The 26346-nt window shown below is 38.0% G+C and overlaps 2 protein-coding genes and 1 pseudogene across 8 annotated transcripts in view; 1 reads left to right on the top strand and 2 right to left on the bottom strand.

Annotated features, from left to right (window-relative positions):
- Positions 1-1361: 1361 nt before the first annotated feature.
- LOC143676494 (arginine vasopressin-induced protein 1 pseudogene) lies at positions 1362-2724 on the bottom strand (annotated as a pseudogene).
- Positions 2725-9848: 7124 nt separating this feature from the next.
- BZW1 (basic leucine zipper and W2 domains 1) lies at positions 9849-23926 on the bottom strand. Its single transcript, XM_077154621.1, is given in 13 exon segments — positions 9849-12139; positions 12571-12638; positions 12640-12691; positions 14080-14218; positions 14873-15019; positions 15426-15596; positions 15707-15816; positions 16400-16535; positions 17135-17200; positions 17961-18055; positions 21193-21369; positions 23044-23117; positions 23798-23926. Coding segments are annotated over 13 exon segments (1353 nt in total). The 5' UTR covers positions 23884-23926; the 3' UTR covers positions 9849-12107.
- LOC143677943 (uncharacterized) overlaps positions 23894-26346 on the top strand; it is an 86223-nt gene continuing 83770 nt past the window's right edge. For 2 of the 7 annotated variants that reach the window (XM_077154623.1, XM_077154622.1), the window contains exon 1: positions 23895-24522. The gene's annotated coding sequence lies outside the window, so the exon portion shown is untranslated. Of the gene's footprint in view, positions 24523-26346 lie in introns of all 7 variants that reach the window. The other 5 variants (XR_013172986.1, XR_013172985.1, XM_077154625.1 and 2 more) reach the window with 4 other exon arrangements.

The raw sequence follows: 26346 nt of genomic DNA, 5'->3' as shown, positions 1-26346 counted from the left end.
TATCTAGGAAACGTTGTCTAACACAAGATCCTGAAGATGCTTCCTTGTATGGTTCTACTAGCAGTTTCATAGTTTTAGTTCTTAAATTTAGGTCTTTAATATATTTTGAGTTGATTTTTGTATATGCTGTGAAGTAGAAGTCTACCTTCATTCTTTTGAAAATGGAAGTCCAGTTTTTTCAACACCATTTGTTAACTATTGTTTCCTAATTCAGTGGACTTTGCACCTTTGTCAAAAATTAGTTGGCCATGGATTGAGGGTTGATTTTTTAACTCTCCATTCAATTCTATTGGTTTATATGCCTGTCCTAGTGTCAATACCAGGCTGTTTTGATTACTGTGGCTTTATATAAGTTTTAAAATTGGGAAGTGTGATTCCTCTTCTTTTTTTTTCTTTCAAGATAGTTTATCCTTTCATACAAATTTGATGATCGGCTCTTTCATTTCTGCAAAGAAAGCTGTTGGAATTTTGATTGCAATAGTGTTGGCTCTATAAATCACTTTGGGTAGAATTGACAACAATATTTAGTCTTCTAATCCATAAACATGTAATGTCCTATTTATTGAGGTCTTCTTTGATTTCTTTTAGCAATAATTGCAGTTTTCATCATACAAATCCTGCACATCCTTGGTTAAATTTATTCCTAGGTATTTCTTTCATTCCATTGTTATGTAAATGTAATGGAATTTTTTTCTTGATTTCCATTTCAGGTTGTTCATTACTAGTGTATAGAAACACTATTGATATTTGTGTTGATCTTGTACCCCACTACTTTGATGATTTGTTTATTAGTTCTAATAGTTTTTTTTAAAATAACTTTTTTTGTTAGAAAAGTTGTAGGTTTACAGAAATAATGTATAAATGTATATTACCCTATTATTAATACCTTGCATTAGTTAGGTATATTTGTTATAATTTAGAGCATTTTTATAATTGAAATATTAACTATAGTCCACAGTTACTAATGGGGTCCACTGTATTGTATAATCCTATGTTTTTCTTTTAATTTTTATTCTGGTGCCATACATGTGACCTAAAATTTCCCCTTTTAACCACATTCACCTGTTAATTACATTCACACTGTTGTGCTACCGTCACTACCAACCATTACCAAAATTTCATAATCAACCCCAATAAGAATTCTGAATAATTTAAGCCTTAATTCTCCAACCTCTACACCAATCTTAGCCCCTGGTAACTTTTATTCTAGATTCTCGCACACACGCAGACCCTGTGGGCTGTTTCTTTTGCTATTTATCTTCATATTTATAAATCACCATTTAGGATTAGATTCAGCTACATGTAACAGAAAGTCCCAAATAAAAATAACTTAAGATGATTTGTTCCTTTATCACTTGGATGAAGGCCAGATGTCAGTTGTCCAGAATACTGAACATTGGTGTCAAGTACTCAGGTTCCTTCTATTTTGCTGCTCTGCAATTCTCAGCAAATGATCCTTCATTTTCATGGTCCAAGAAACCTATTTGAGTCCAGCCATCATATACATTTCCCAACTAGCGGGAGGAAGAAAGGGACAAAAGAAGATATGGCCTCTTCATTTTAGGGCAATTTTCGGAAGTGCCCACAGTCTAAAGCTAGTCATATGGCTACACTTATCTAAGGAATTTTGGGATATGTAGTGTTTGAGTAGCCATGCATCGAGCTAAAGTTGGGGATTCTATTTCTAAGAATAAATAGAATAAATATTGGGAGGCCATTGTTAGTTTCTACCATATAGTGCTAGGGATTGTCTCATTTATTTTCTTCTTCTTTTTCTTTTCTTTCTCACTCGCTTTTTTTTTATGCAAATATTTTATTTTCTACTTAAGGCATGGTTTCCTTGTGCTGGCCTGTGAAGGGCAGGTGTGTGGGATGGGTTGCTGGACCAGGAGTTACAGGAGTGGCAGGAGGATTAGTAGCAGGAATGGTGCTTGTCACTTGACTCACATGGGCATATCATGCAGCCCAGGCAAAATGTTAGACTGGGAAGGGCTGAGGCAGGAACTGTCAGTGTTTCTCCTCATTTTGATGAGGAATGGGTCCCACATAATGAACAGCCCAGTGGAAAATTCCAGTCCTGTTATGAATTGAGTAAGCCAGTGGCAACAGTCTCTTCCTTTCATTTACCTGTGTGTGGCTGTCCACCTTAAGTTTCTTCCTTCCCCACCTCCCTGGATGTTTTGGCAGAAGTTCCTGTGGTTCCTGAGGGAAGATACTGCCATTCCTGGCCCCTTCCTTGGATCAGTGTCTAATCTGGTGGAGATAGCTTGTGAGACCTGGCTTCCTCCAGTTCTGGCGGATCCTGGCACTTGTCCCCCTAGAGTTCAGATACTGCTCACTAGTGGCCGTCATCATGGTACTGCTCCATAGGTTGGTCAGTTGGGAGGGAGGCTCTGGGATTTTGAGCCTGCTGCAGTGGTTAGCACATGGCCCAGGGGTTTCTGCCTTGGGGGCCTCTTCCTACGCAGCCTTTTCAAGGCTTCTGCCACATGGTGGTCTCCTGCACCTTCTAGATGACCTGGGCCGTTTCCTCAGCCAGCTGGTCCCCACTGCATGGAAACAGACCCTGGATCTGCAGAAGCGCAGCATTCTGGAAGATGTTGGCTGAGGCCTGCTTGTGGCCCAGGGCCACAGTCAGGGTCTGCCGAGATGGCGGCTCACTCACCACCGAGGCTGGGGCGCCCATCCTGGAGGCTCAGGCAGAAGGGCAGCACCGACAGACATCACATCGAGATCCGGCAAGCTAAGAAGCGCCCAACCCAGCCCCCTTCCACAGAGCGCAGCTCTGAACTTCCTGCTGCGAAAGTGCTCACAAGGACAGGGTGGCATTTACCCGCAGGACAGGTGTCTGGAAGAGGGTATCCCGGCCCAGAGTACACGGAGACATCCCCAGCACTATCGCCCCGGTTCCGCAGAATGACCAGCCTCAGAAGTGAATCTAGGGGTCCGAGCCTCTGCCCTGCCGCGGCTCTGTCAGATCTCCCACCTCCCACCAGACCTACGTACCTGGCTGCCCCAGTCCAGCCTCTCTCTCTGTCTCTGTCTCTGTCTCTCTCTACTTTTTTTTAAGTGTTTTTAATTGGGAAATATAGCATATATATAAAGAAAAGAAGGAAAAAGCAAGAATTTTCAAAGTACACTTTAACAAGCAGTTACAGAACAATTTTCAGAGTTTGTTATGGGTTATCATTCTGTTTTAGATTTTTCCTTCTAGCTGCTCCAAAACGCTGGAGGCTGGAAGAAATTAGTACAGTGATTCGGTCGTCATACTCATTTTGTTAAATCCTATTTTGTCTGTTATAAATCTTCCTTCTCCTTTGCTCTTTCTCCCAATCCATAGGGATCTTTAGGCAATACCTGTTCTGATTTTTCGTGTTGAGAAGGGGTGTTGACACTAAAGAATAGGGGGATGTAATTAGGTGATAATCTTGGAGAGGCTGGGCCCTCTGGATTTCAGGATTTATCTGGCCTAGGAATCCTCTGGACTTAAAAGATTCAAGAAAGCAAACTCAGTGCATGAAACTTTTACAAAGTCTCAGTTCAAACTATAGGTGTTCTTAAGAGTTAACAGGAGTGATGTTGGCTGGGATTTAGCAAGCCATGGCAACTAGCAATATCTAACTGAAGCTTGCGTAAGAGTAGCCTCTAGAATAGCCTCTTGACTCTATTTGAACTCTTTTAGCCACTAATGCTTTCTTTTATTACACTTCTCTCCCCGCTTTTGGTCAGGAAGGCATTATCGATCCCAAGGTGCCAGGATCAGACTCATCCCAGGAAGTCATGCCCCATGTTGTCAGGGAGACTTTCACTCCTGAATGTCATGTCCCATGTAGGGGGGAGGGTAATGATTTTCTTTGCAGATTTGAGCTTAAAGAGAGAGAGAGGCCACATCTGAGCAATAAAAGAGGTTTCCTGAAAGCAACTCTCAGGCCTCATTAAAGGTAGTCTTAGCTTCTCCATTACATTTTCATAAGGGCTTGGTCTATTTTCTTGGGAGTCCCCAATGATTGAAAAGGTACCCAGGGTTCCTCAGATGGGAAAGTTTAATAGTTCCATATTTATATATTTTTCCATTGGACCTTCAAGGGATTCTACCAGTACTTACTAATTATCAGCCTAGCATAGTCTGAGATGCATCCTTGCATTATATTAAGCTGTACAGAATTACTAGGCCTTGTTCCCATTCTGGATTCCAGGAGTTCGGTTGTTGAAATGAGCCATCCAGACAGGATGATCCATTTTTATTTTTGTTTTGATCTTTTAAAACATATGCCTTTGAGATGGGCAATTGTGACTCAGTGGCAGAGTTCTCATCTGCCATGCTAGAGACCTGGGTTTGGCTCCCAGCGCCTGCCCATGTAATTTAAAAAAATAAAAAAAAAAAAAAAAAAGCCTTTCTCTTACTCTCATCTATGTCTGGTATTCCCCATTCCATAACTCCCTTCTTAATTTCTCCAGATGGAAAGGCTTCTATTTCTGCTGAATTGGTGTAGGGGAGTCACCTCACTGCCCAAGTGTAGGGGAGGGGGTTGAGGGACTGGCTCCTACTCTTCTTAAAGATTATCAATAAACCCTCCTGTTTCCAGCTCCACTCCTCACCCCCACTGTATGCTCAGGTTTCTTTAAAGAAACAGGACCAACAGGAGATATCTGTAAATATGAGATTTATAAGTGTCTCACACAACCGTGGAGATGTAAGAGTTCAAAATCTGTAGGGCAGCTGCAAGGCTGGTGTCTCAGATGAAGGTCCTTGACAACTCCCCAGGAGACGCCAGCTGGCTGATGAAGTGAAAATTCTCTCTTCTCCTTTAAATAAAAAGTCTTCAACTGATGGGATTAAGTCCAGCTGATTGGATTCTCATTGAGGAAGAAGACACAACCTTAGTTGATAATAGATATAATCAGCCACACATGTAATCAACTGATGGGTGATTTCATAAACCAGCCTCTGGTTTATCAGCCAGCCATGCAATATCCTTGCAGTAACAGTTAGGCTAGTGCTTCCTGATGATGTATTTAGGACTTTAGCACAGTGTCATAGCTTTTTTGGGGGGGAGCATGGTCTGGAATTCAAGCCCAGGTCTCTCGCGTGAAAGGCAGGCATTCTAACCACTGAACTACCCGTGCAGCCTGTCATAGCTTTTTGTTCTCCCATAAACACATCCTTGGTGAACAAAAATAATACTTTCATTGGGTGATTGCTATGTGTCAGGTACTATGCAAAGCACTTTTATTTCATGCATATATCTCAATCTCCCAAGACGTGGTCATCATTGGATTATAATTCTTATTTTACAGGTACAGAAAATAAGGGTCAGAGAGGTGATTTGCCTAGTCACAAAGATGGAGGAGACATCTATTTTCTTCACTAGACTACAAGTTTCAGGTATGCCTGCACTACCTTGTTCAGATGTTAGGAGTTTCCAAACCCTAGTGTCAGCCATGTAATTTGTCTCTCATGGTAATATAATCATTTATAGATAACAGCCCCTTGAAACTGTACTCTCCAATTTTACTTAGCCCACTTTTCCTTACATACTTCCTCCTATAGGCATGAGTTTTGGCACCCAGTCCTGTTCATATTATAGCCCTATGGCTTAGCAGAGTACTCGACAAATAACATACATTAAGTATTTGCTGACTGACAGGAATATTAACCACAAAGCAGAATTAGCTGAACCTAATTTTGTCCAAGAAAAATTGCTTCTAAATATTCAAATTTAAATATTTAAACTTCATAGAACTGCTCTCATTCTACTCTCAAACATCTCTCCCAGTCACATTTATTAGTTAATTTTAATTATAGCAGTTGTAGGTTTGCAAAAACATCATACAGGCAATAGCAAATTCCCATTTATCACCCTCTCAGTTTTTCCAATTAAAATTTTTGCATTAGTGTGGGTGCCTTTATTACACTTCATGAAAAAATTTATTACAATGCTATCACCTTTAGCACAGTTTACATTGTACAGTCCTACCCCCATCAACACATTGCCAAAACTTTTCCATCACCCAAACAGAAACCCCATACCAATTAAACATTAATTCACTATTCCCTTCTCCCACTTGGCCTGTGTGTTCTATTTTTAGCTTCAAGAATATACTTATTCTGCTTATTTCATGTGAGGTCATATAGTTTGTCCCTGTGTATCTGGCTCATTTTATTCAACATGGTGTTTTCAAGATTGATGAATGTTGTAGCATGCATCAACACTTCATTCCTTTTCATGGCCAAATATTTCATTTATGCACATACATTTTATTTACCCATTCATCTGTTGATGTACACTTGGTTTGCTCCCACCTTTTGGTAATTGTGAATAATGCTGCTAGGAACATCAGTGTGCAAATGTCTATTTAAGTCCCTGCTTCCAATTCTTTGGGGTATATAACCAGAAGTGGGATTGCTGAGTCATATGATAATTCTATACCTAACTTTCTGAGAATCACATATTGTCTTCCACAGTGGCTGCACAACTTTACCAGTATTCTTATTTCTCCACATTCTCCCTAGCACTTGACTTTCCATTTTTTAAATAGTCATTCCAGTGGATGTGAGATGGTATCTTGTGCATTTCCCTGGATATTGACCATTTTCTCATGTGCTTTTGGTCATTTGCATATCTTCTTCAGAGGAAAATTCAAATCTTTTTCTCATTTTTAAATTGGGTTCTTTTTGCTGTTGAGAAAATTTTTTTTATAAATTCTTGATATTAAGGCCTTATCAGGTATATGGTTTCCAAATATTTTCTTCCATTCTGTTAGCTGCCTTTTTACTTTAATAAAGTCCTTTGATGTACAAATTTAAATCCTGAAGTTCCATTTATATACTTCATTTGTTGCCTGTGTTTTTGGTGTAAGTCTAAGAAACCACTACCTAACACAACTTTCTGAAGGTGTTTCCCTAGGCTTTCTTCTGTAAGTTTTATAGTTCTTATATTTAACGCCTTGACTTATTTTTATTTAACTCTTGCATTTGGCATGAGGTAGGTACACCTTCAGTCTTTCACATATGGCTATCCACTTCTCCTAGCACCTTTTGTTGGAGACCACTTTTTCCCCATTGTGTGAATTTGGCATCTTTACCAAAGAGCACTTGGCCGAAGGTGTGCATTTCTGAACTTCCAATTTTATTACATTGGTCTGTAAGTCTGTCCTTGTGCCAGTACCAAGAGTCAGTTATCTTTTAATAATGGTATTAAATTGGTGGATCCTATAAACTTTTTATATCTTAACTTCAATATTCAGACTAATCCAGGAAATACCATTAAGATTTTTCTCACTTCTTCAGCTATCATTTGCATGTTTACAATATGAGAAGTACCACCAGATACTAGGCATGGGGTATTAAGAGGGAAAGCAAGTTAAGTTGAAGAGACCATGCAGGGGAAACTACTACTTGCGTTTAAAGTACACTCTGTTGTGTGGAAAGATGAGGTGTAGAAGTGGATGTAAAAATAACTTACTAGGTTAAGGTGCTTGTGGCCTGGATTAAGAAGGTGGTATTGGAATTATTTTGGAGTTGGAATGGACAGGAACTTGATCCATTAGACATGCAAGCTGAAGGGTAAGAGACTTCAAGTTTTCTGGAGAGGACAGACGGCATTATTTTATGAAGTGAAATGATTATTTTTGATATACGCTAGATGTAAGTTTGAAAGTACATGTGAACCATACAGATTTAAAAGTGGGTCTGTAGAAAAAATTTCTGGAGGCTTTAGAATGTACTTTAAACACAGGCAAAATGGAAAAAGGTCGGAGTTCTATGGAACTCAAGCACTTAATTATTAGCATACAACAACCAATTGAACAGTTATGGCATTTCTGTTTACATTAAACAAGACGCCTCATGAAACTTTATTCAATTCCAAGGATACAGACAAGAAGCAAGTTTCACAGTTAAACACAGAAATAATGCAGCAATGTAATTAATGGCTTGGATGGCTGTATTTGAGGTTGTTTGGTGCTGTGAGCTATTTGAATTACTAGCTGTTCTGTTTTCTTCATTCAACAGTTTGCCATGCTGGGACCCATTGCTCTTAATGAAAATGGAAATGAGGTGTATTTACAGAAAAAATACTTTATTTGTAAAACCTCAGAGAATGTATAACATCTGGCTGAATAGAAGCGTCAGTCTATAAATGGACCCTTTATTTCCTAAATAGTTACCTTAAATTAATTCTTAAGCACAGCCTTTATGATTTCAGCTTTAAAAAATGACAAACTACATTTGCCCTTAGCATATTAGCATGAATTAGCTCCTAGCTTGGTTTGCTTAAGCTATTTCAAAATGGTTACAGACTGGAAATCCTTTGAAACAGAGGAGCCTAAATATATTTGGTAACTTTGTAGCACCCAAATTCACTGCACACATTTAATGCACAAATTCCAGCTGCACTACCACAACCATAAACATTCTAATCATGTCATAGTTTCTAAGAAGATTGATTCCTCTAGATAAAATCTTACCAAGGGATTCAGACTTTTACCACTGTTTACTTTAGGGCACTATTATATAATAGGCACGACAAGCAGTTGACTTTTTAAAATTCTTAAAAGTTACTAAATTGACAGTGATTGAGTGCATTTATAAAATATTCTTATCTTTTCAATTTACTAAGAGACTGTATCTTAGAATGAGGATAGAAGGACTATAAGTACACTGGAAAATGAGAATGACCTGTATCGTTACTAATTGCCCATAGTTAAGTGAAAAAAAAGAAAGTGGACAGGATAGTAGTAGGAAAGCCTTTCTGATCCATACCAAGTTTCACACAGTCATACACAGGATATGTTCAGGTACACATCCACTGCAATTCAAGTTCTTCAAAGCCAGTTATAAATTTGTTACTTAGAGGTTAAAAGTACTTATTACATCTTCCAGATTCAACTTCAAGCCTACTGAAAAGCTTTTTGCTTCCCTAACAATTATGATTTAAATCTTTAGGCCTTGGTAGGTTAGCGAATACAGATACTTAAATCAGAATGCTCACAGAAATATGCACCAGAGGAAAAACTTTACAAAAGGCAAGTTTGCTGAAAATCAGGGAACTCAGTAGTCTAAGTAATAATGTACACTAAAACTTTGGTATCTATATATTACACATTTAGAGCCAACTAACAGTTTAAATCATTGACTCCTGCAAGCAGCCTACTTGAAAATGAGCCACCAGTGAAATCTCTGTATTTACCAAAGTCTATTGTGGCTAACTTTAATTAAAATAAATATCCACCTAGAGGACTTTTATAAAACAGAAGGAACCCAAATCCTACTTACAATACTATAATCAGGACAAAATCTGTTAGGGCCTCAAGAACCAATGAAAAATGACTTGCCTGATTGCCTAAGGTAGGACAACTATTGAAAGATAAAGAGACTGACAGAAAATGAATTTCCCCTATTTTGTAGTGATTCAGTGGAAAACATACTGCTTCAGGATAAGGATAAGCATGAAAAATATATCATTAGAACTCCCCCCCACCTTTTCCTATATAAAAAAAAGATAAAGTAGGGCATGCAGGCTCAATGAAGGGTGAAAAATCTTTATTTTTAAAGTATACACCATAGATATACCTACAGTATACATTACACCTATCTATGGTATTAAAATTTCATATGGGGGGATATTAGGGGAAAAAAAACATCTGATAATACTTCTCAGAGGGCAGCTGATGAGAAAAAGGTTGAGATCTCTGAGAGTAAATCTCTCAGCTACATGCATTTCTTCTCACCACCATCATTATGCTATGTCAAAATACTGCACAGTATTTTTGGTATTTGGAATTTTCTTAAGAGCAGAATAAGTACCTCCAGGACAATACTCTCAGAGTAATTAAGATTAAGAAACTTATGGCCAGTTCTAAACACACATTTAGTTATGGTATCTAACATCTAGTTAGGAAAATCAACACTTATCCAATCAAAATTAAAAGTACAATTTTATATTTACATTAAGAATTACATATTTGGGATCACAAGTTAGCACTGGCAGCTGAGTTCCAAAATTACCACTTAAAATTAAAAATGCAGTCTTTTTAAAAGCATTCCCTTTCTTTTACACTATATCGTCAACAGGTAAGTCCATTTACTCTAATATTGTACTGAATAAACACTACTGTGTCATGAAGAAAAATGCTCTAAGATCATAATGTAGTACTGGAAGACCAAATACTCTCCCTATGCACAGTATATCATAAAACAGGGTGCACCTTGTATGGCAGGAACATGCAATGATTTGGTTGTGGAAACATGTTAATGTAGTTTCAGTTATATCAGTATTGTTTAGGTGTTTGTAGTCTGGGATTCATAAACTGCATGAAGGAGCAATTACTTAATACACAGTAAAGACAACTGAATGCATAACATACAGTACTATTAAGTAGTAACATGGAATTTACAAAACAAATTGTTTTTTTTAAAAAAGACTGACCGACTTATAAAACCTAAGGGTAAGGATGGATTTTATTTAAAAAAAAAAAAAAAAAAGGAAGCCTTTTGAAGACTACAAATTACATACTAAAAGCAGATCACTATGTAGAAACCTAGTGAATAACATTTTTCCTGTGCATGAAAACTTTATCAAAATTATTCATTTAACAAATTCACCTCATTTACAATGTTATCAGTTATAATATTAATAATAATAATGCTCTTCATGTGGTTACTTTATTTCAAATTATAATACACGTTATTCCCTCAAGATGAACTTTTAATTTTAAAGACTAAATTCTTGGCTCATAAGGATGGCACCTTAGAAAGGGGTAATTTCAACTCAGTCTCTGATGGCATTATTCCAGGCTAATTTCTTTCATCAATCAGAAAACCTTCAAAATGTTCACTTTTAACATAAAGTTTCTTCACTAAAAATGTGGCCACATTTTATTTCTACTGACAACATACACAGTTGGGTAGCAGCAAGAAAAGAAAGATGAAAATTAAAGGCAGCCATTAAAATAAATGGGTCAATCATATATAGAAGTAATGTTTGTCTCATGGCAATTAAAAAACAGCAAACAGAGAATGTTAACGGCCTGATGCTCGGGTCATTATGGTATAACGTTAAAAGAATGAAGCCAATCTAGCATGACCAAGTGGGAATGTATCATTATCACTGTACTTCATCCTTCCTAACAAATACTCTAAGTCACTAAGACATGTGAGTTATACTTCATCCCACTTAGAACAGTTTTTACTGGGTTTTTAGTACTTCATTTTCTTCACTTGCACTCCTTTTTGAATCCTTTCCTATTAATCCTATTAAGTCTATTATGAGCATAAATACTTGGAATGACAAGACATTTCTTTAAGGTATACTTAAGAATGGTCTTCTGGAAAGAATACCCATTGGTTGTGAATAGCTCTATATTAACTGAATACAAAAGTTTCTCAATAGTAAAAAGCTCAACTTTCTTCTTCCCATCATTTCTGCCATATAATTTCCTAAAGACCTGACTTTCAAGTTTGTTCTTCATGGTTTCACTAAGGAATGAAAACCAGAGAGCAAACAACTGAAGTTAAGGACATCTGGGGTAAGAAAATATGTTAACGTGCAGCAATGGTGTGAAGTACTCAAGATTTATGTTAATGAATCCAATTATTGTAGAAGAGATTTTCATTGATGAATAGGGCTCTGGCATAAAATATGCCACTTCTTTCATATCAAATTATCACAAATCATTGCTTTTAGAGACTTGGATACTTTTACAGTTTAATTTGCAAACAGAATTTTTATAACAAATTGTTTTTAACCAAATCATACGTTGAAAACTGTTTATATAGAAAACCCAGGGAATAAAGTAAACTGCTCACTGTGGAAGGCCTTAAATTACATTATTACAGTAGAAAATACAGGAGGTAGAAGATAACTGAAAAGACAAATGCAACATCAGATTCAAATCTATAGCTCCTGTAGCTACTTAAAACATGGTTTAAGAAATTAAATCCAACATTTCAGTAACTATAGAAACAGTTAAAATAAAATTTGCCATGAAAGCCCTTATATCATGCTTGATATAGGGAGGTAGGAAGATGTAAGAACCAGGACACATGAGACATGACATTTTATCTACAACTCCTGTTTGCTTTACTGAGGGTGTAGTTTCAAAATTCAGTCACCTTCTTCAGCTTCAGACTCAGATTCTAGAAACAGGAGAAATCGAGTCAAGCAATATATAGTTTCAGAAAGTTTCCATTTATAACTTTGAAGCTTTTTAGTATTATTAAATAAAATGAAATACCCTTCTATATAAACTAGATATTCAGAAGTATTCAATTACAAGTGTAACAATTCACAAATAAATTTAATACTCTCAAAAATTTCAATTTTTCTCCTATGAATGTTTAGTAATATGAATGAGCCATCAAAATTCAATAATAATTAAAGCTTAGTTTTCTCATCTGCCTTAAAGCAAGAGACTGCTTTAGGTCTATCGTAAGTGAATAAAATCTGTGTTCCAGGTATAAATTGGCATTGGAATGAAAGAAGGCAGCATGTAAGGACATATACGAAGACCATGTTAATATTAGTTTCCAGGCTTTACCATACAAACTGCACAAAGAGAAAGACTTACCTTCTTCAGCATTTTTGAGCCACTCTACAAACTTTTTCATTTGCTCAAGGAAGAACTTTTCCCCTTTGCAAATGTGCATCTTTATACCACTTCAGAATAGGCTCTTCACTCAGTACTTCAGCTATAGAGGTGAGAGTGACCATTACATTTAGAATAAATTTTTTTTTTTAAAGAATAAATTTTGACTGTATACTTCTCTCTCTCTCTCTCTCTCAGGCTGAATTAGAACCACCTAAGATGCAAATGCTTGCCTGGCAAACAAAATCCCACTGAAATGTGAGGTAACAAGAATTATTTTTGTTGTTTATAGGATATATCTGTATTCAAATACTTTAAGTGATTTCTTCAACAAAACAACTTCAAGAAAAATAAAAAGATGAAATGGAATTGCCCTTTATTAAAGAGATTTTTCTCAATCTTGTACCCTATATACAAACCTTGAACTGGGAAAAAAAAAAAACAAAAACTAATAAACCAGTGAGAGCCCTCAATGGAGGCAATGTTGACCTTGAGGGGATATCTGCCAAGGTCAGGAGACATTTTTGGTTGTTACACTGGGGTAGGGGGTGGATGCCACTGGCAATTTTGGGTAGAGGCCAGGAATACTGCTAATCACTTTACAACGCACAGGACAGCCTCCACAACAAAAAATTATTTGGCCCAAACCATCAATAGTGACAACGATAAGAAACTGCATTAAAAGGAAATTTCTAGGATTTGCTTCTAAATAATCTGAGTAGGAGGAAGTAAGTAGGGCTACTGATGCAAAAAACCTGAGCTGATAATTATCAAAGCACAGGTGCATAGAGTTCATTACGCTATTCTTCCTTAGAATGTTCTGGGGTTGGGGCAGATTCTGGTCTAAGTTTAGAATACAGGACCAATAAAATTATCTATGAAAACTAGGGAAGAGAAGAATTTATGTGCACCAGACTATCCTACTGGGATCAGCCCCAGTCTGATTAAGGCAGAATTAAAAAGCCAAAGTGTTATCAACCACAGTAAATTAACGGCAATGGGCTCTCTCCCAACAGGTCTTTTTTAACCACTTTCAACTAGTTTTCTGAAATATGTTATCACAGAATAGGGAACAATAACGGAAATAGGTTTTTTTTGGTTTTTTTTTTTTTGTTTTGCATGGGCAGGCACAAGAAATAGGTGGTTTTAAAGAAGCATGTTAAACTGGTCTTGAAGGATAAGTAAAAGTCCATGTTGGGCAGTGGGTGAAGGAGAAGCAGGTGATGTGAAGACAACAGAGAAGTAGAATGAATTGATTGAAGAAACTGGGGAAGTACAGGAGACCACATCACGAAGGGTTTACATTTTAACTTGCTGATAGGGTTTCAAGATGTTTTAATATTACTATATTAAAAAGTACCCAATTTAATTTGAGACAACTCAATCCTGTGACCGGAGTAAAATGTTTCAGGGAGCTCATGTTCAAACAACTATCCATTTGAATTATTTTGAGCAGTTAAGAGTTTTTGTTAAATGTATTCACAAAATTACCTTTATAAAAAAGCACCACTATTTTCTGGAAGGCTTTCATGAAATGAATGTTGTCATAACAATACTCCTGAATCTTCAATAACAGAGTCAGCTCAGACTGACCTTGAGTAGTAAAGGCAGCAAGTAGAGGGCTATATTGCTTTTAAACAGAAAGGAGAAAAGATTCAGTCATTCATTACAATGAACACTTATTACAAAACCCTTAAAATATAGAACCAAACTCTCATCTCTCACTATCACTGTGACCTAAAATTGATAAAGTGGAAATTAAAAGCAAAAATAATAAAGCAGAAAAATCACCTAAGTATTTAAGACAAATAAAAATCTGGGTATTCCAGATAACACACTGTCATAGTACTTTTACAGAAAAAAGAATGCTATTTTCCAACATTCCCTTCAAAAGCAAACAGCAAAATGTATATATATATATACTTCTTTGCATGGACAGGCACTGGGAATTGAACCTGCATTTGTGGCATGGCAGGCAAGAAAAGTTAGTGTCTTTTTTTTGCATGGGTAGGCACTGGGAATCAAACCCGGCATGGCAGGTGAGAACTCTGCCACTGCGCCACCATCACCTGCCCTCCCGCCCACCCACCCAGTTAATGTATTTTTAAATCCATGAACGAAAGGGCCAAGTCAGCTTTGAAGTGTTGTCATCAATAGTTAGTGTTATTCACTCACTGGTGGGTGAGAGGATTATGATAAATCCTCTAAGAAAAGTACAGTGACAGTTCACTTATCCTCACTAAAAGGCAGAATAATTAATTTTGTCACAGTATAATTTGAATACCTTCAAGTGCTTGATGGCTTGCTCTGCTACAAGCTCCTCTTTCTTGTTCCATTCTACAGTGCTCATTACACTTGACCAGACTATTCCAATGACAACTGGTTCTGGGATGTTGTTTTTTTTCATCTCCTCCTTGACATATAAAATGATCTGCAAAAGAACCCAAGGTTAGTAATAGAAGTCTGCTTTGATATTTGGATACTTCACATACCAAATTTAGATCTACAAAAGGCATAAAATTCTTTCCATGCATACCATTATGTAAGAAAACATTTAGAACTGAAAGGAGCCTCTAGTTCAAATCTCTCAATAACACACAGATAACCTCCTAGTAAAAGAATGAAATGGAAAGAGTTCCTGTCCACTCGCTTCAACTTTCCAAAATTCCAAAGTGTTAGATTTATTTCATAGGTACTAAGTACACGAACAAGACCATGGCAACACCCCAGTATAACATTCTATAGCTATTCAATTATATTATATTTGTCAAGTAAATGAACATTTTCTTTCTCAGCAACTTGGCCACGCAAGGACAGTTTAAACAAAAATATCTTACATCCTTGAATGGATCACCACGTGACATCTGTTCTTGAAGTTCTTTCTGGAGCTCTTTACGAGCTCCTATGGTTTGCTGATTTCGAACATACTCTGAAAGCTCTTTCAAGCCTGCCTCAGTAAAATACTTTGTGAAGTGTTCGACGCTTTGCTTATTGGCAGGAAAAAGTTCCTGAAAGAAGAATTTGGTTAAATGATGTTTAAATCAGGTTAAGAAAAATACTTTCTGTCTTTTCAGATTAAAAATGAGTTTTCCACAGGAATGGAAAGAAAATTACAAACCATCAGTCTGTTATCCATGCTGACTTTCCGAAGACTTGCTGCTACTGCATTGATATCTTTTTCATTTATCCATGATTTAAAGAGTTTTACTGCAAAAGCTGCTGAAACCCCTGTAGAAGAGCAAGAGCTTACTTAACAGAAGTAGCTTCCTATATTTCAACTTACTTCACCCCTGAACATTACTCTGCCACAGTTTACCATTTTACTCCAATTTCACTAACCTACCACTGCTAGTTGTGTATTTCCAGCCAAATTAAGAAAACAGGAAAGTGTTTTCTAGTGTGTAAACTGAGGGTAAGAGGTCCTATACCTTATAGGGCTGTTTTGAGAATTAAAATAAGGCACGTTAATACTCAGTACTTCTAATAGCAAAAAAAAGTTAATTTTTTTACTCCTGTACAGAATAAATTCAACTACAGATATCACAACAGGGAGCTGGGTTTTCATTATCAGCTTGATGTTTTTCCTAATCTTAACGTCTCTATTAAAGATATTCCTAAATCTCCCAATTGAATTCAACTTTTCCTGAGTTCCCACAGCATTTCTTTTTACTTTCAATACATATAATCACACTTTGTCTTTCACACAAGTCATACCTATTAACACTATCCTACCTTTTATATGTTCATCTTTTATGCTCTTATCTACCCACCTAAGTCAACTAAAGATCACATTTTATTAAAAGTTGATTACCTTCTTTAACCAAATTCTCATTATAAAGGCTATTAAGAATGGACGCATTAAGTGTCCCATTAGCCAGAAGAACACCAGTCAACATAGCCAGCTTGTTCCTTTCCGACTCTGAAAAACCCTTTAAGAACAGCAACAGCTGTAAGAGTAAATAGTTAAGAGTTAAAAGAGCAATTGCAGTATATTAAGAGAAACATAAAACATTCTGAACTGTTTAGAAGTGTGGGCTTCGGGGTCTAACTCCCCCAAAACACAGCTCAGTTTAATACTCAAAGGTGGGTGATCTTGGACAAGTTAGTTAACCTCTTTATTTCTCAGTTTCCTTATATGGGAAATGTGCCTCACGGAATTTTTATGAATATTAAATTAATGTAACTATTAATATTTCTATATTTTCTGTTCACTTACATATGAAATAGCTAACATATGGGAACCGACAAAACAAGAATGCTAAATTTCTTTTTCTGATGTTGTTTAGCTAAGTCTCACCCTTTTTGCCTTCTAAAAAACTCCACTTATCTCACTTTGATTTTTAACCCCTTGTAATTTGGACACAGAGCTAAGAAACAGCCAAATCATAACTATATATACATATATTTGATAAACTGTATTTCAAAGACAGTCTACATAAATACGTAAAATTAATCTCTTATCTGTAACAGAAAAGGGATCTTTGCTTAACGTTTCCCCCTCTGACCCCAGCTTTTTTTTCTCCACAAAGCATACTATTTCTCATACCTTTTTAACTTCATCTTCAAAACCTTTCTCCAGGTATTTGTAGCGCCTGATTAACTTGTTAAAAACCTATGAAGAATATTAAATGAAGTAATGTATAATTTCATATATGCAGATGCTGAGTCCCTAAAAGAGCTAGGTCAGGGCTTTCCCATATCACTTATTAAATGACAGTTAATAATCTGTCTAAACCAATTTGAGAAGGGTTTATCAACTCCCAAACTTCACAATACCTCAATGCTGTTAACATTTTATAACCACCCAATATATTTTCATTACTATACATTAAAGAGGACTAATTATTGCTTAAATATAAGTCATTTACCTATTTGTAGAATATTGACAGAGTAAGATCATAAAATACAGAATAGGGAACTGATTATCCTTTTTTCTATTTTGTTTTTCTCAACACTTTGAAGCTTCTAATTAATCAGACTGCACCAAAAATGGTATCCTTAAAACTCCAGTTCCAAATTAGACAAGTCAAGGCTGAGAAAGTATCAAATTTCTTCAATTTTCTACTTGCAATCTTTTTCTTTTCTTTTTTATTATGAGCTGTATGGTGGGGTCATATTTCATTCTTTTTTCACTTGAGTATCCTCGTTATTGCAGCACTATTTATTGAATTTTTTGCTTGTTTTGTTGGTTTCTTTGTTTGGGAACTGCACGGGTCAGGAATTGAACCTGGTCTCCTGCATGGCAGGCGAGAACTGTACCACTGAACTACCCTTGCACCCCCTCTATTTGCAACCTTTTAAAGCCAGAGTTTTCCTTAAACATTACTGAGATGAACAGTAGTAAGTAAAACTAGTAAGTAAAATTTCACTACCTGAGCAAATGCTTGCATGGTTTCTAGGTCTTCTTGTGCAGCGAACACGCAGACATCTGTACGCATCATGTCATCTGCCAGTGTACCACCTGGGGCTAAGGGATATTTTATAAAAAATATGCAGTAATTATCACTTTTAATTAATAACCATTAATTATTTCTTTCTGTAAGGGTTTTCATTATATAACTCATTTCGGTATCCCAATGAAACTCACAGTATTATTCACTTATACGTCACTCAAATGGAGATGTTCAGTCCTGGTTTTGATACGTAACTTTCCACACAAATATCCTGTCAAGTTTCCAAGAGGCAATGCTCTAAAAAACCCACAAGTTAAAAAGGCTTCATCTTTTAGATCCTTTCTAAGTATTTGTGGACAATTTATGATGTATGATATTTACTTTAAAATGTGGGGGGAGGGGATGAATTCAGTGGGCACATAGATGAATACGGTGTACTGATAACTGCTAGTCCGTAGCACACGTGAAATTTTCCTAAATAGATGTTTTAAAGAAAATTTAAAATACCTATGACTCCCTTAAGGACATTACGCTGAGCATGATTTGCCAGAAACAAAAGGACAAATACTGTATGGTCTCACTGATATGAACTGACATTAGTGAATAAACTTGGAGTACTTCATTGGTAACAGAGACCATCAGGAGATAGAAATAGGGTAAGATACTGGGTAACTGGAGCTGAAAGGATACAGATTGTGCAACAGGACTGAATATAAAAACTCAGAAATGGACAGCACAATATTACCTAACTGTAATACAATTATGTTAAAACACTGAATGAAGCTGCATATGAGAATGATAGAGGGAGGAGGGCTGGGGCATAAATGAAATTACACAGAAAGATAGACAATAAAGATTGAGATGGTATAATCTGGGAATGCCTAGAGTGTATAATGATAGTGACTAAATGTACAAATTTAAAAAATGTTTTTGCATGAGGAAGAACAAAAGAATGTCATTACTGCAGTGTGCTGAAAATAGATGGTACTTAATATTTTAAAATTTCAACTAATGTGTGAGACTAAAGCAAAAAATGTTTATTTGGTACAAATCTACACTTTGACTAGTGCATCTCCTAATATAACTTATATAGATAGTTGATTGAACACCTTAAGTACATATAGGACATGAGATTTTGTTGGTTTGTCCAGGTGATGCCCTGATGAATCCCAGAGTGATTTGATCAGTGAGTGGAAAAGTATTTGCAAAGTCCCCTCCAGGGAAGGGTGAGAATGGGGGGGGAAAACTCAATTCCCCAAGTTGAATTCTTGATATTCTCACAAGCAGTGTGGACAACCAAAGTTATAGGCTGAGGCCCCAGTCTTGGGGTTTGTTCATATAAAACTTAACCCCACAGGGGATGGGTCAAGCCTACTTAAAATTAGTCCTAAGAGTCACCCCCAAGAGAACCTCTTTTGTTGCTCAGATGTGGCCTCTCTCTTCAGCCAACACAACAAGCAAACTCACCACCCTCCCCCTGTCTACGTGGGACATGACTACCAGGGGTGTGGACCTTCCTGGCAGCGTGGGACAGAAATCCCAGAATGAGCTGAGATTCAGCATCAAGGGATTGAGAAAAACTCTAGAATGAGCTGAGACCCAGCATCAAGGGATTGAGAAAACCTTCTTGACCAAAAGGGGGAAGAGTGAAATGAGACCAAGTGTCAATGGCTGAGAGATTCCAAACAGAGTCAAGAGGTTATCCTGGAGGTTATTCTTATGCATTAAGTAGATATCACTTTGTTATCCAAGATGTAATGGAGAGGCTGGAGGGAACTGCCTGAAAATGCAGAGCTGTGTTCCAATAGCCATGTTTCTTGATGATGACTGTATAATATAGCTTTCACAATGTGACTGTGTGATTGTGAAAACCTTGTGTCTGATGTTCCTTTTATCTACCTTGTCAACAGATGAGAGGAACATATGGAATAAAAATAAATAATAGGGGGAACAAATGTTAAAAAGAATTTAGTTTGAAATGTTAGTGGTCAATGAAAGGGATCAGTAAGGGGTATGGCATGCAAAATTTTTTTTTTCTGTTTTCTTTTTATTTCTTTTTCTGAATTGATGCTAATGTTCTGGGAAATGATCATGATGATGAATATGCAACTATGTGATGATATTGTGAATTGCTGAGCATATGTGTTGGCAATGTTTGTGTTTCTTGTAATTTTTTTATTAATAAAAAATTAAAAAAAAATCTATGACTCATTCACTGTAAAGGCATGTTATGAAAACACTGTATATCATCAATAACTGACTATCTGTCAATCGGATATATTTCAAAATTACTGTCTACAAACAATCAGTACTAAGGGATGTTCTGACAAAAAATAGCCTTTTCAATAGCAGTACTATGTATACAAAAATAGAAATCTTACATCCTACTACAAACTGATAATTTAATCACAGAAATATTCATTTGACTAGGCATCAAAAGGAATGGATTTTAAATTCCTGACTGTTTAATTACATATATGTCTAAACTTAAGCCTCCATTTTGACATATGTAGAAAATGGAGTTCTGGACTCCACCATAGCTTGGGTGTGAGTGTTAATACTATGTTACTGTGAAAATATTCTGAAATACTTTAAAGAGGTACCCATATGAAAATACCATCATCATTTCAGCTATATAACCAAGTAACACATTCTGCTAAGTATCCTGAGCTGCTGAGAGTAGGGATAGGAATAAGAGCAGTACCCAGTGTGATCCAACAGAATTATATGAGTCACCTATGTATTTTTAAATCTGCTAGTAGCTATATTAAAAAGTAATAAATGAAACTAATTTTAATAAGATTTAATTCACATATAAAAATATTGTCATTTCAATATGGGATATATAAAATACTATTAATAAGATACTTTACATTCATTTTTATATTAGAACCTGAGGTAGGGGTTTCCTCATTAACTGGGAGTGCTCAAATACAAGTTGGAAAAACCACTGATCAGGGATGTCACAGGCACTTGTATATCAGAAAAATCATCTCCAAAGGTTATGATTCTGTAACTGACTTCAAATATGAGGCTAGACAGAGCCAGGACATCTACTAATTCATTATGATTTTGGGAGGGAAAAAAACAGAAACCTCAAGGCTTTACCACAACTATACTTAAATAGTTTTGTCAAATAGCTCATGTTCTGGATTCTCAATTCCATCTATCAAGCTTCCCTGAATTATCAGGCCCACAAAATCCTACTTACCCAGCATTCCACCGGCCACCAGAATGTCAAAGAGTGTTTCTGCATATCGGCGATAATCAAGTTTTGCTCCAGAAGCATCAAGAAACTTTGCTACTGCTTCCAAATCAGTACCAGTTTCAGTTAAGCCCTGAATAATACAGTCCTGAAACTGAGTAGGGTCAAACCTCTCTTTTTCATCTGGGGAAAACAAACAAAAACAAAAAAATATAAAAATGCAATTTTGAGATACATTCATAAACCATATATCCATCCAAAGTATACAATCAATAGCTCATAGCATGATATAATTCTGAATTCATCACCACAATCAACTTAACAATAATTTCACTGTTCCAAAAAGAAAAAGAAAAAGAAAAAGAAAACACAGAACTTCTCAGATCCCTTTATCTACCCATAGTATTATTTTTGTCTTTATTTTATTACTCATCAACTTATATACAGGATAAAGGGAGTCAGTCACACACACTTTACAGCATGATAAGTAAGGTTTCATTTCTACATTTAGGTTAGATTATATACATCTTTTTAGTGTTATTTCTTAACAACCCTGGAACTTAAGAACTTGTCCAATAAATGTTTTTTGATTGATTTATCCCAAAATAATTAAGATTAAAGACCTGTTAAATGTGTTCCAGATGAAGAAGCAAGCAAACAGAAAAACCTAATTGATATTTTAATTTTCACCCAGCACCTGGGTGACCAAGTCCTCCTTGTTTGCTCCAGATTCTCTGAATTTTAGTGATCAAAATCTTATGTCCTGGGAACCACCCAGGTCCCAGGCAAATCAAGATGGTTGGCCACCCCACCCAGAACCATAATCACCAACAGCTAGGAAGACAGTAATAATAAAGTTACTTGGTATTATTTATATAAAGGCCATAATACCAGAAACCCACATACTCAGAGAACACAGATTTTTTCCCCTACTAGCACTGAAGGGCTCTGGGTTTACAAATTCTGTTACTTTCCTCAAAGAAACATAATGGCGAAATTTAAATTAATCTGGACAGATGTGAATCACATCTCATTTTGGTCTCCTCATCACTACAAGGGGACTATGATCAGTGATCACACGATTCTTTATATAAATCTCAAAGTGTCTGCTACTGAGTTGAAATAGAAAAACAAAATTTATGACTAGACTTAACTGACCCGATTCTACATTTTCTCAAAACTTTCTGTAAAATAAAGTTAATGTATACTTTGAGCAAATAATACTTCAAAATACTTTGGGAGACTACTGGGGCTAATACAAACTATATTTGAGACCAAATCTTCTGTAACTTTCTATCACTAGACTGGTGTCTTGCTACAGAATTCACTATTTACTTAAGTACCCACTAATGCAAAGAAATAGTAAGATTCTAGTACTTTCCCTACTAGATCTGTGACACAAATATTTAAGCATTTCAAAAGACGTATACAGTATCAATGCAAAACCTATTCCATAATTAATTTCCATTAGTAAAGTCTGATTTTTCCTACACATCCTCACAAAGTTTAAATGAAGTTAGTGATCACTTAGGAGCCTCTTTTTATAAATTAACCTTTTCCATTAGGCAAAAATTCTGCTTAAATGAAACTGCTAACTAGTGAAAACACAGTCCATGGTTATTTTTTTTAAAGGTACCTTAGCTCACACTAAAAAGAACGTTTACTTTTACTTTGTAAAGATAAACTGATACAAACTAAAATGGAAAGGAGTAGCTGAAACAGCAGTCAACTAGAAATTCAAATTCCTTTTTGATCTTTTTTGACGTTTTAGTACTGAACAACTACCTGCCAGAGGACCCAAGATAAAAAAAGATTCTGGAAGTTCAAAGGGAGATAACTAATAAAATAAACATTTACCTCTTTTCCTAGTTTTGAAACGCTGGCCTGATAGCGTTGGCTTTTGCTGCTTTTGATTATTCATAAAAGACACCCTAGGAAAACAAAAATAAGGCCTTAAAACATAAGTGGCATAATATTTATTTTTAAAAACAAAGCATCACACCTTGGTCTATCCAGATATAAATCAAACAGAATACAAACTTGCAGCTTTACAACACACCAGGTGCAGGAACAAAATATTACCTTCACTTCAATGAAATATAACCTCAAAACATGCATTTTTCCTTACATGAAATCCTTTAGAGAAGGGCTGTGACTGCACCTTTAAATGACTACAGCGCAGGGACTGGTGACAACCGTCATATACCTAATCATATACATCTCCCACTACTTCTAAGCACCATAGGTAAGATTTTCACAGTAAGAGAGGTATCCAAAACGTGGATGTCAATCTTAAATCACTCAAAAGTTCTGTCCTGAGGGACCTGGTTATAAACAGAACCACTCTATCCTAAAGTCATGCAAGTGACAGCAGCGGCCGCTTGCACCACTCCAGCCTGCAAAATTAACTGAGTGAGGGCACAGCCTCCTGTGTCCCATATTCTACAATACAATCAAGCCTCCTCCGCGAGCACAAGTTTCCCTATCCACACCCTTCCCTTTCCTCTCACTCCGGCAACAGGTAATCCACCTCAGCCCAGGGCCCCCCCCCCCCGGCCACAACCGAGCGCCAAAGGGGCAGCTCCTCGCCCGTGGCCCTTTCTTCACTGACCCCGTTGCCGGCGGTGGTGGCCGCCGCAATGAGCGGACCACAGGCGCCGAGGCGCTCCGCGCCGGGGCCCCCGCCGCCCCGTACATCCGCCTGCCCTCCAGCTAAAGCAGAGGCGGAGGAGGCGGCCGCAGAGGTGGTGGTGGCTCCTCCGCCCCGCCCGTCCGGAACCCCCCCACGCGTACATCACCCAACAGAGGCCCCGGCGGCTTTGTTACCCAGGCCGGGCAGGGGAACCCGCCTCGGCCACTACCTCCGCCGCTGGCGCTGCGGCGCGCACTCAGGCCCACATCCCGGCAGGGGCCGCCACTGCCACTCCTCGGTTCCTCGCTGAAGCGGCGGCCCCAGCCCTCGAATCCAGGCCCCGGATCTGGCCCGGCCTCATGCGACGGCCTCCGTTCGGGCCCATCCAAGCTGGGCCACACCGGGCGCTTCCTCGCCCTCTGCTCGGCGACGAGGGGCCGCAATCTTGGCCCGGTGCGAGCCGGGTGCCGTGCCTCACCGAATTTAAGGCGAAGAGGAAAGAGCCAGAAATCACCGATGTGGCGGCAACTGCGGCGGTATCTCCTCTGTGACCGGAACTAACGCGAGGAGGAGGAGGAGGCAAGAGGTGCTACCCCCGCCCCGGCCCGTCTCCTATCGCGAGATTGCTTCTTCCACCCCCTCCTCCCGGCCCCTCCCCGATTGCGGTCTTCAGCCTTCGCGTATTTCATTCTTTTGAGTTTGGGGTGAGTTGGCAAGAAAAGGCTGGGAGGGGGAATTTCAGAGCTTCTTTCATTCCCTTTTGAGTTCCATGTTTCCCGGACGATTATCCTACACTAGCCTGTCTTTCTTCTATTGCGTTGTCATTCGGCCTCATAGCACACGGAGTAGTAGGAAGAACAGAACCCCCTCCCTCAGTTTCTAGGAAGTTGGACGCGTCCGCTCCTTCCCCTTCTCTGCCGACCCCTCCTCTAGCGCCGGAAGTTGAAACCTAGGGCGGGGAGGGCTCGGGTCCAACCAGGGGTGATGCGATGTCAGTTCCGGGCCTTTGGGGCACAGGGCGCAGCTGTAGGAAGGGAGGTGTATTTGCTCCTGTCGGGCTTGGCAGAATTTGCTCTGGTTGAAGCAGGAAGACGCTGCTCTGCAGTGCTGGCTGGGTGGACTGATGCGTTGCCCTTTCGCAGGAATGAGAAAGATCCAGGCAGAGGGTTAAGAAGAGAAGCTGTGTTCTTCACCTTCGACCGGCCGTTCCTTGCTTATACCTCTATCGTTTTTTCCTGAGTGTAATGGTTCTGGGGACTCAGAGAGCATGAGAATCCGCTGGAAGCCTTGTTTAAGCACGGATTGCGGGGCCTCACTGGCTCAGTTTCTGACTATGTAGATCTGCTGTGGGACCCAACAATGTGCATTTTTAATAAATTACTCGTTACGCTGTTGGTCCTGGTCTAGGGACCACACTTGGTGACCCACTGACTTACAGGGAATATAGTGAGGGAGCTGGGGGACGATTAAATAAGACAGCGAATGTGTAGGGCACTGTTCTTGTTAGGAAACGCTGTATAGAGAATAGAGATGTACAGTGTCTCCGGGATCTAAAGTCTTTATTCCCTGCGATTGTACCTTAATTGTTGGACTCTCTCCATCTGCTTCCTTACCTTCCTACTGCCATCTTCCCTGGACAGTGCTTATGTTCCTTAACATACATTTTGGAAAATATAGTCAATTTGGTTGACTTATTTTCCTTGACTTTTCTCTAATACTATCTGTCCTCTGTCCCCCAACTTCACGGGAAATTAATTTTTCAGAGTTCTTTCCTGAAACTACTGTCAAATCCAGCGACTCTCAACTGTCACCCTTCTTGCCACTTCTGAGCATTCTGAGTGTTGCCTGTCTCCTTAAAATTCCCCCCTAGCAATCCTGGTTATCTCTCTGAGTACTCCTTTGTATTTGCTGGCACCTCTTTCTTCACTTATACCTTCCATCTCATACATTCCCTGGCATTTAACTTTTATCTCCACTCAGAATGTCCTGAGGCGGGAAAGAACCTGGCAAAGAGGCTAATGTGTCTGGAGCTTCGTGGAAGTTGGGAGAGATCTGGGGAGTGGTGAGAAGTGGCAGCAGTCAGGTCTCTCACTCTCATCCCAGCCTTTCTTCCAAAACTCCAATCCACATTATCTGGCATCTCCACTGAAATGCCAGTTTTTTTTTTAGTGCTGTTGATTACCTTTTCCCCAAAACTGTTCTCACTTCTGAAGTTCTGTTAAAGGCATATTTTTTCACCAATAAAAATAATACCTACATTTATCATGCCATTATTATGTGTCAGAAACACTCTTCCAAGCACTTTATATATTAACTTGTTTAATATTCAAAAATACCGTATGATCCAGACGCTATTCTTAGTCCCATTTTATAGATGGGAAAATGGAGAAGTTGACTAACTTGCCCAAGGTCGTGGAGTTAGTAATTGGAAGAGTCCTGATTTGAGCCCAAGCAGTCTGGTTCTAACCACTATATTATGTTGCCTTGCCTTCAAGGTTTTGTTTATTCATTCAACAAATGTTCACTGA

This window comes from Tamandua tetradactyla, chromosome 3 (assembly GCF_023851605.1).
Source record: "Tamandua tetradactyla isolate mTamTet1 chromosome 3, mTamTet1.pri, whole genome shotgun sequence".
Classification (NCBI taxonomy): Eukaryota; Metazoa; Chordata; class Mammalia; order Pilosa; family Myrmecophagidae; genus Tamandua; species Tamandua tetradactyla.
This window is presented reverse-complemented; position numbering and strand designations above follow the sequence as displayed.